The sequence below is a fragment of the Syngnathus typhle genome, linkage group LG2 (assembly GCF_033458585.1).
Source record: "Syngnathus typhle isolate RoL2023-S1 ecotype Sweden linkage group LG2, RoL_Styp_1.0, whole genome shotgun sequence".
In the NCBI taxonomy this organism is placed as follows: Eukaryota; Metazoa; Chordata; class Actinopteri; order Syngnathiformes; family Syngnathidae; genus Syngnathus; species Syngnathus typhle.
Window position 1 is genome coordinate 1,004,405 of NC_083739.1, and position 9,501 is coordinate 1,013,905.

The window sequence follows — 9,501 nt, forward strand, 5'->3', positions numbered from 1 at the left end:
TTCATACTCCAGGCCAATAGGTGGCGGTAATGATCACGATCACCCACCATTTCCCTAAACAAAGAAGACAACGGCGAAGAAGAACTAGATACGTCATTCCGTCCGGCGCTAGGTTTTGAAAGCACCAAATGTCCGTGGGTTGATTAAACATTACATTATTGTTCTATTTTAGATTTCCCGGCCGAATTTTCTGTCTCCACAATGTCCGAGGAGATGGGCTATTCTCCCAGCTTCAAACGACCTTCGGAAATTTTGCGAATGCGAAGGAAAAGAGCCCGCAGCGAAGCTTTCTCTTCTAGCCCGAGTAGTGACACCAGCGGCACCGAGCAAAGTGTCTCTTCCCCGTCGTCGTCATCGTCGTGTGTCCGTCCCTTCTCGCCAGGGCCACTTTACTTCAACAGCCTCGCAACCTCCGGCGCTGGGGTGAAGCGCAGAAACCCGTTCGCAAACGTTGAGAACAGACGCAGTCCGAGGAAGAAATGTCTCCATTTGAACGACGACGAAGCGGGCGAGCAAACGACAGAAAGGCCGCCGCCAACAAGGGAAGAAGGTGACCTGGCTTTCTCAGAATTGATGAGCAAAGTCGAAGCTATGGGACGACAAGAGAACTACAAACAGGTTCGTTCTATTTTTGAGACTGTAACATGAAATAAATACAATACTTTAGTGTCAAAAGTTAAACAAAACCCTTTGGCAGTAGATTATACGCATAAATGAACATGAAACGACAGTAGCAGTATATTTTTTTTTGCTGAGGATAAAGAATACATGCATGTGCGTATTGTTATAGTAATTGTCTTTATCTATTGTCGAATGGGTTTCAATGCTATAATTGATATTACCGTTTTTTTCCATGTATAATGCGCAAAATTTAACTACTTTATTGTCCTAAAATCTGGGGTGCGCATTATACATGGGTACAAAAAATATATATATATTTTTTTCTTCTTTTTCTTTTTTTAAATCCGGATATGATACGGAGGCCGCCATTACAGATGCGCTTTCTTCTCTGCTGTTCACTTCAAACACACAAGGCTCTCGTATCAGACGCTTGCTAGATCACCTGCTCGTTTGCTGTCACAATGTACCCTACACAAATCCGAAACCTTTCTTCGCTATTGAGTATGCCAGCGCATGCGCAGTGATACTGACCGGCAGAATAACATCCGGTTGTTCCCAAAGATGATCTTTTTTCTGAAATCATTTTACGTTCACGGACTTAAGTAGGAGTCAAAATCTGGGTGCGTATTATACATGGGTACAGGCTTTTTTCCAGCATCGACATGCCATTTTTAGGGTGCGTATTATACATGGGGGCGCATTATACATGGAAAAAAACGGTAGTTTTGTTAGCATTTCTATGTTGGTTTGCAAGTGGGTTGGCATTAAGTTCCTGGACTTTTGTGTTTGTTTAAATACGGAATAATAAATATAAACGAATAGTTTTTGAACCCGTCAGGGGCAATTCAATCATTTCTCACAGCACATCTAATGCTCTCTCATGACAAACTAATGTGACACGGACCAATGTTTGAGATTTGAAATGCGTCGTTGCACAGCTGTACATTTAAGGTCATCTTCATCTTTCTTGCCCATTCCAGAAGGGTTTGTCTCTCTCTGAAGATAGCTCTCTTTTTGAGGAAAGTGAGGATGACGTTAAAACACCACTACTGAAGGTAAATGGGGAAAAAATGCTATGTTCTTTGCAACATTCCAGGATAATTGTGACGTGACATTTTCGGAAAATGTCATCACTACAAATAGGGTTGCGCGTTATAATACACATCGTAATAAGGATGTTGAAATGTAACGGTGGAATATTCTCCTGTCTTTCAATCTAGAGCCCACGGGCCATTTCCCCTCTTTCCATAGCGGCCCCTCTGTGCACGGAGTATCCAGCCGACTGGAGCTTGAAGACCCGTCTACTTTTTACGTCCTCGCTGTCGCTGTCTTGGTCCGAGCAGCCCAAAGCTCAGGAGGAAGCCTCCGGGCTCAGCCAGCATTGCCGAGCACACTTTAGCACATGGCCACCTAATCTACAGGTACAGCGACATTGTCGTGGTGTCTTAAAAAAGGTGTGGTACTTAGTTCCATGGTTCCTCCTTTAGGATCCAAAGTCATGCACGGAGCTTCGCTGTGCCTTCCAGCAGAGTCTGATCTATTGGCAACATCCCAGCCTGTCTTGGGTGCCACTGTTCCCCAGGATCAATGCTGAGCGCAGGTTTACTGGGAAGAGCGCCCCCTGGGCACATGATGCAGAGCTGCAGCGAGGTCTCATGAGTGACTGGTGAGGATGCGAGCCCTTTCAAAAATGATTCGCAAAACAAAATCTTTACGTGAATGGTAAGTGTCTCGACATATAAATATTTTCACTTCTGATGCCGATTCTGATATTGGCCAGAATAAAATTGAGAGCACTCCGTTTTTGATCCCCTTACAACAAAAGATTTTAGGCAGAACATTTGGATGTCTTGCTGTCATTTGTCCTTCAGTGTTTGACTTTTGAAAGCGCTAATTAGGCCCTTTTATATCGTCTTCATTTTTGACTTACGTGATATTGGTCAAGTCCCCCCCCAGTATACCTACCTACCTGATGACCTCTCAGACAGAGCACAGTGGTTGGGAATCGCAGGTCAAGGTTTATGGTTCTTGAAGTGTTTGAAGACTGCACGTGGATCAAACCATTTCTGGATGTGTGTGTGTGTGTGTGTGCAGGTCAGCCAGTCTGTCATCACTCTACAGTCTACTAAAGGCCAAACTGTGTCCTTACTTCTATGTCTGCTCCTATCAGGTACTTCATCGTTTACAATGCATGGCATGTAAATCAACAATTAAGATAACAAATGTATTTTTCTCATTTTATGCCGAGGACATTATCTAGTCAAGTGAAGTTGATTTGTATCGCCCTAAATCACTAGCAGTCTCAAAGGGCTTCACATCCAGACAAAAATTGACAATTATTCTCAAAGCAGCCCCTGATCTTAAGCTCCCAAGGTCTGCTTCTTCTCAACATTCCCCTAAATAAGCATTTGTGTGCCGGTCAGTTCACAGTATTGTTCCGTGCCGCTGGACTCGGAGGCTCGGTCAGCATTAATGCCCTTGTTTCTCCCACGACCAGAGGGCTCCGTGAGGCCATGAAAGCTGAAGGTGAGTCATTTCCAAAGCCAAATGAGTGTGTTTTAATGCCCGTCATTATCCATGGTCAGGTATCGAGTTCACTCTGCCTCTAGTGGAGGAAAGGACGACGAGCAGAGAGCAACAGAACGTTTGCAATGAAGAACGGCAACAGAAAGAGTGAGTCTTGTCAAGTTGCAAGTATCAGTGCAAACCTTCAGTACTGTATCGTGGCCAGTAACACTTAAATGTCATTTCAAACCCATGCCCAAACAAAAATGACCGAGCGATCAGATCTATCGTATCTATTCAAAGACGTTTGTCCAAGCTGAATCTTTCGATCGCAGTAGTTGCGAGCACAAAGAGGACACGTGCTGCTCGGATGGCCCGGACGACGACGAGGACGGGGATGGAGGTGGCAGCCTCTCGTGGCTGAAGGAGATGGGAGTCCAGGACAAGATCAAGAAGCCAGACAGCATCGGCATTCAACTGTATCCTATAGGGGTGTAAAAATGAAAAAGAAAATCGGCAAACAATTAATAAATTAAATGCGGAATATGTAATATTGTATCCCATACATCGATGGAATAATCGATGGAATAAACGATGATCGAATGATTTGATAGTCTTTCAACTTCAGTGCGATGCCCCGTTTTCTTGTCTCTCGTCTCGCCCTTAACCTGTTTGCGTGCAGTCGCAAGGAAGACCGAGCGGTCAGGGTGGACCACAAGCCCGAGTCGGTGGTGTGCGTGGAGGGGGCGCACGCGTTCACGCTCGTCAACTTCCTCATCAACTGCAAGAGCGTGGTGGCGGCGGCCGGGTCTCAGGCGGGCCTTCCGCCGACGTTGCTGGCCCCGGTTGCTTTTCGAGGCGCTGCCATGCATTCGCTTAAGGTAACCGACGGCGGGTCGCAAAAGTACCGTCCACTTTAGTTCAGAAGTCAATTCTGACAGGGCCTTGTCAAATGAATTCAGATTTATTTACCGGAGTCAACCCGATATTTCTTTTTAAAAGAAGTCGTCTTTGCGGAAGAGCCGCATCTTCCACCGGTGAACGCAAAAGATCTCAAATGACCTCGGCAGCTGAGTGTGTTGTGACCCTTTCAGGCTCGCTGTGTGAATGTGAAGAGCCAAGTTGGTCCCGGCTACCAGAACATTAGCAGTATGGAGATCACAGGTAGGGAGCGGACACAGGAGCAGCCTTGGGACGGGACGGACGGCCTCTGGGAACTGATTATTTGTTGTCCTCAAGGGCCCATCCTGCCATCGTCTTTGCACGCCATCACAACCCTGCTCCGCCCCGCGCAGAAAGGAAACTTCTCAGCCACTCTTTACACACATGCGCCCACAGCCATCCTGAACATCCATGGAACCAAGCAACAGGTGAACTCAATCCCAATTCCATCAATAGGCACTTTTCTCACGGTTTTGCATTTTTATTTGGGATAGCGCACGAGTGGGGCAGAGGACCTCTCTGCGTTTGGCCTCCATCCGGCCTCCATCAAGCAGCTGCAGCAACCATCCAGCCTGGGTAAGACGGCGCTCACGCAGATCTCCATGAACGACTACGGCTACACCTGGAAGAAGTGATTCGGTCCTGCTTCTAGTCAAAGGGGTGCGTGTCATTATATTCTATTTTTTCAGCTCAAATGGAAGTGCACTTAAAAAATAAGGCTTCCCTCTTCAAACATTGACTTGAACTTTTTTTTTGTGTTTAAGCTCACATGCAAATAATTGGACAATTAGTGTGGGTGTTAAAATGATGGAATGCTCATGTGCTTAACTTACAGTTCAGTTATATTGAACTTTTTAGGCAGCGATTATTAGAGGGAGCCCGCGTGCCGCTCGTGTTATAGATGTACCACACTTGGAGAATAACTGCAAATGCTTGCTAGTGTCCCGCTGACAGGAAATAAATCCCAGCGTCAGCCGCCATTAGATTCCATCTCAACCAGCTGGCTCAGTATAATAAGTTTCGAAAATGCCTTGTGTATTAGATAAATGATCAAAGTTGCAATCAGCAGTAGCATCTTTATTTCTTATGCCACTTTGAACGCTTACATTTGATTTCTCCAATGCCTCGAGCAAATATTATATACACTACTATAAACTGCTTGCTATGATAAACAAATGTACACAATTTCCTTAACGTGATTTTTTTTTGTGTTGCTTTTTTTTTTTTTTTTTTTCAGCTAAGCATTCCATATTTCCATAACTGCAGTTATAAAAATACCATATATTTCTTAATTTGCTTCTTACCTGCGTTGACAAGTGATACTTATCAACATTATTGCTGCTTTAGCACAGTAGACTCTGGAGCTCTTAAGTAAACATAGCAACATGGCTATTAGCGACTGTAAAAATGTTTGCTTTCAATTCAGTTCGGACCAGTTTAAAAAAAAAAAATGAATTGGAGACCATAACAATTAATAATAATAAAAATAAAACAAAAATGACAAGCCGTGGCACTTCTCGTGTGAGGGCATGATGAGTGGCATTGTTTGGCCGTGTTGCATCCTTTTAAAACATCGTTGCACGAAGCAGGCCATTGAAACGAAAGGATTGTAAATTGACACAGAGAAAACTGTGACTCGCTACAGAGCCCCAGACAAGTGGGTAGAATAGAAAAAGAAACCTCCGAGGTTTGCATTTTTCTCCCCATGCCTGCGAGGCTTCTCTCTGGTAACTCCGGTTTCCTTCCACGTGCATGATAGGCCGATCGACCTCCAAAAAAAATCGGTGAATGTGAATAGTTGTTTGTCCAAGCGTGCCCTGTGATTGGCTGGCAACCGGTTCAGGACATACCCCGCCTACTGGGATAGGCATGAAGATAAGCAATTTGGAATTTGAATGAATGGGGGGGGGGGGGGGGGGGGGGATCTGGTTATTGCGTGCCCATTTGCTTATCCACCCACACAAGTTGTTCTTGGGAATACCCAATCGACAAATAAGTATTCTGAAGTTTCATGCGTATGTTAAATCTATTTCATTGTTTACAAATGAGCATTTCCTTTTTTGTCTCAATTATGTCTGGGGCTCTGCACTCAGACTGCTGGAACTAACTCAAATGAAATAAGATAAAAGCGAAACAATAACAAACAAAGAAAACCCAATTTCTGCTTATTCTCTTCTCTTTCAGTAGAAGCATCTGCAAAATGTGTGGGGGTACAGCGACGAATCAATCCCCTGCTGCAAAGTGACAACCCCAGCATAAAGCATTTTACCTGAGTTTTCCCACAGAGAATGCCATTTACCTTTTGGGCATGTTGGTGCCGACGTCGGGACGTTGGCGCCGTTACATGCGTGCTCCGTCAAAGGTGGGATACGCTGCAAGCTCCACTTAAAAGGGAGGGGCCGGATTGAAGTCTTGCCTCGGGGCGAAAAGAGCCTCGTCGCTCGGCCGAGCCAATTGCCGCGTAGCGGCAAAGCCGGCACGAGTCCCGTCGGAATATATGTCGATTGAGATCAGCTGCTACCGAGTGAACGGCAGAAGGGGGTGCTTGGAGGAGGGTTCCGTGGGTGGGGAGCGGAGAGCCACTCGCTTTACGAAGAAGAGGACGACCTGCTTGTGGAGAAACTGAAAAAGCAGAAAGAGAATTGCACATCAATGACTGCTAGTACAACGAGAGGTGTTGGTGGTGCTACCTCTGAAGCCTGTGGATCATGTGCGCCACCAGGGAATCCAAAATGCCCGGGTAGGCTTCCTCGGCCCGCAAGATGGCCTCCTTCAAACCGTCCAGGACGACGGGATTCCGGTTCGCTTGCTCATGTCTGGCCTTCAGCTGGGAACGTTAACAAGCTCGAGTTACCGACCCAAAGGGTTCTTGATGTTTTTTCTGGCGGCGGAATTGTTACCTCTGCGAACGCAGGAGTGATGACTGTGGACAGGCTCTGTGAATAAGGCCTCTTTGGAATGGCTTTTGTCTGTACACAATAAAAGATGGTGAGGCAACTTGGATGGAATGAAGAGCTTCATATTGGCTAACTATTGGACAGGAATGACGAATGGGGTCAAAGATAGTAGACAGCCTTCTGTGTGTGAGTTACAGATGTTGAGGACAGAAAGACATGGAAGAAGATTGACGGGACACCCCCAAATAGGGTTATGGTCAAAGGAAAAAACAAAAGTATTGCACACGAAAGCTTAAATACTTGTCGAGGCACCTGCTCGGTCGCGCCTGACTGTCCCTCGCCATTTTGTAGCTTCTTCGGGTCCTTCTCCCGGATGGTGAAGATCCAGTCGTCACTGCCAAAGTCATTCCCGCCTGACGCCTGCCCATCCTGCTCCCTAACGCGTATATCGAACAAGTAGACATTAGGCCGTATACAAAAATGCTGAGTTGGCAAAAAAAAAAAAAAGCTTCGTAAAACACAAACTCTGATCCTTTTATTGTACACTTACGAGTCAGAGTCATCGGAACTGGACTCGTTGGCGGTCCTGGTTTGCGCGGCCTTCCATCGTTTGTACTTGTCCACCAGCTCGGTCAGATAGGACGTCTTTTTAGCGTGGCGCACAATCAGTTTATGCTTCAGCAGCTCCTTGGCGGTCGGCCTCTGTCGAAAGGAAAACGTTTGAAATGCACGGCTGAAGGGAAACAAGATGGCCGGGTGGAAATACCTACAAAACTGGGCTCCTTGTTGAGGCAAGCTTCGATAAATTCTTTCAGCGGCTTGCTGTAGTTTCCCTCCAGCGTCGGAGGGTTGTTCTTTGGAATTAGAAATAAAACCTTCATGGGATGGAGCTCCGAGTGCGGCGGTTCGCCTTTTGCCAGTTCGATGGCTGTGATGCCCAGAGACCAAATATCGGCCTGAAATGCACGCGGAGATGTTGCCAGACTTGTCAAATGATATGGAATTGCAAAACCTTTTCAATATAAAGAAACGTAGGTTGAACACAGTCCTGGAAAACTTTTTTAGAAGGCTCCTCTGAGGCTCCTCTGCGTACGTTTGCGGGTCGCTCACCTTGGAGTCGTACGCAGACTGTTTGATGACCTCGGGAGCCATCCAAAAAGGCGTGCCCACAAAAGTGTTGCGCTTGATCTGGGTGTCGGTGAGCTGGCCGGCCACTCCGAAATCTGCTAGCTTCACCTCGCCGTGCTCGGAAAGTAGCACGTTGGCGGCTGAGGGGAGCAGGGTTGAAATGAACAGAACATTAGAATTTGCACAAAAAATCAAAAATGTTTTATTCTGATTAGGAAAAATCCAGAAATAGAAACAAAAATAAATTGTAAACGGAAACCAAACTTGAAGAATCATAAGACCCATTTCACAAAATTGCCGTCCCTGGCGTCATTTTTAAAAATGTATTTGTATTTATTTGCCTGCCAGTAATTGCGGTCTCATGCTGTAAACAGCTGGAGCAAACCGTACCTTTGATATCACGATGGATCTTCTTCTCGGAATGCAGATACTCCAGCCCCTTAAGGATCTCTCTCAGAATGGTGGCAATTTGGGTCTCATCCAGAGAACCTGGCTCCATCTTCCAAAGGCAAAAACATTTCAAAAGAAAAAGCTGAAACTTTATTTCAAATAGCAAAATATTATGGCCCTAAGTTCCTTCAGAATCAGGCCTCAATTATAGGTGGATATTATTAATCTGACAAGAGGGATTTACTCACCAAGTCCAAAGCTGAGCCTCCTCCTAAATACTCCATGATGATCCATAACTTGGCATCCTTGAGACGCATAACAGGATTCAATCACAAATCAGCAAAACGTGGGTGATGAAGATGTTCTGTCCATTCCCAATAGCAGGAAATGATAATTGCATTACCTTCAGGTAGGAGCCGTAGTACTTGGTGACAAAGGGGCTGTCACATTGGCTCAGCACAGTGATCTCCTGCTGAATGTCTTCGATCTCATCCTCGGCTTCCTCCAGGTCAATGGTCTTGATGGCCACCACTTTCTGAGTACGATTGTCGATGCCCTTGAAGACCTCGCCGAACGAACCCTTGCCGATACGCTCCAGCTTGGTGAAGAGCTCCTCTGGGTCCACTCTGACGTTCTGACCGGAGACGGATGGATGGATGGATGGATGGATGGGAGAGTGAGAGGTTTAGGGAGGCAAAACAAAGAAAATCGTCTTGACCCTAAAGTTGGGCCAGAATCTGGTGCAAGATTCTGGAATTTGTCACAGGTATTTGAGACTCTGTTGATCATCTGACATTTGAACCACAAAGTATTGGAGAGGAGAAAGGGAAGGCTGCTCTTACTTGCATCCCTGGCAGGTTCCCAGGGGGATGGGCCATCATCGTGGGACTGGCTCGGAGCTTCTTGGCTCAACTAATGTCCACTACTCGTTAAGCGATTGGCCCCACGGGACTACAAGGTCCGGGTACTGCGGCTATGGTGGACTTTCAAATAGTGTCAGAGTGTCCCTTCCAAAATA

At 46.1% G+C, this 9,501-nt stretch overlaps 2 protein-coding genes across 4 annotated transcripts; one reads left to right on the forward strand and one right to left on the reverse strand.

Moving 5' to 3' along the window:
• Window positions 1-97: 97 nt before the first annotated feature.
• LOC133169370 (protein downstream neighbor of son homolog) lies at window positions 98-5,572 on the forward strand. Of its 2 annotated transcripts, none has more exons than XM_061301517.1 (12): window positions 98-618; window positions 1,602-1,676; window positions 1,842-2,042; window positions 2,109-2,287; window positions 2,716-2,791; window positions 3,045-3,147; window positions 3,207-3,294; window positions 3,462-3,605; window positions 3,809-4,007; window positions 4,221-4,290; window positions 4,366-4,496; window positions 4,563-5,572. In XM_061301517.1, exons 1-12 carry the CDS (start codon window positions 202-204, stop codon window positions 4,701-4,703), a joined length of 1,824 nt encoding a protein of 607 aa, XP_061157501.1. In that variant the 5' UTR covers window positions 98-201; the 3' UTR covers window positions 4,704-5,572. The 2 variants fall into 2 exon arrangements, with proteins under 2 accessions (XP_061157501.1, XP_061157510.1); XM_061301526.1 differs by having other exon boundaries at window positions 3,465-3,605.
• LOC133169383 (serine/threonine-protein kinase 24-like) lies at window positions 5,125-9,468 on the reverse strand. 2 transcript variants are annotated; one of them, XM_061301545.1, is made up of 11 exons: window positions 9,326-9,468; window positions 8,887-9,117; window positions 8,732-8,788; window positions 8,484-8,592; window positions 8,076-8,233; window positions 7,736-7,921; window positions 7,516-7,667; window positions 7,278-7,401; window positions 6,969-7,037; window positions 6,759-6,895; window positions 5,125-6,690 (listed from the first exon to the last, which is right to left on the reverse strand). In XM_061301545.1, the coding sequence occupies exons 1-11, from the start codon at window positions 9,362-9,364 to the stop codon at window positions 6,657-6,659; spliced, it is 1,296 nt and encodes a 431-aa protein (XP_061157529.1). In that variant the 5' UTR covers window positions 9,365-9,468; the 3' UTR covers window positions 5,125-6,656. The 2 variants fall into 2 exon arrangements, with proteins under 2 accessions (XP_061157529.1, XP_061157519.1); XM_061301535.1 differs by having other exon boundaries at window positions 7,266-7,401.
• Window positions 9,469-9,501: the final 33 nt, after the last annotated feature.

Bases quoted from the DNA above. Each gene is read 5' to 3' on its own strand.
- LOC133169370 (XM_061301517.1), top strand. From the start codon at position 202: ATGTCCGAGGAGATGGGCTATTCTCCCAGCTTCAAACGACCTTCGGAA. The intron at 1,677-1,841 runs GTAAATGGGGAA...CTTTCAATCTAG, and splicing joins TTAAAACACCACTACTGAAG to AGCCCACGGGCCATTTCCCC. The intron at 3,148-3,206 runs GTGAGTCATTTC...ATCCATGGTCAG, and splicing joins TGAGGCCATGAAAGCTGAAG to GTATCGAGTTCACTCTGCCT.
- LOC133169383 (XM_061301535.1), bottom strand. From the start codon at position 9,364: ATGATGGCCCATCCCCCTGGGAACCTGCCAGGGATGCAA. The intron at 7,668-7,735 runs GTAGGTATTTCC...TCCTTTCGACAG, and splicing joins TCAACAAGGAGCCCAGTTTT to AGGCCGACCGCCAAGGAGCT. The intron at 6,896-6,968 runs GTAACAATTCCG...TAACGTTCCCAG, and splicing joins TCACTCCTGCGTTCGCAGAG to CTGAAGGCCAGACATGAGCA.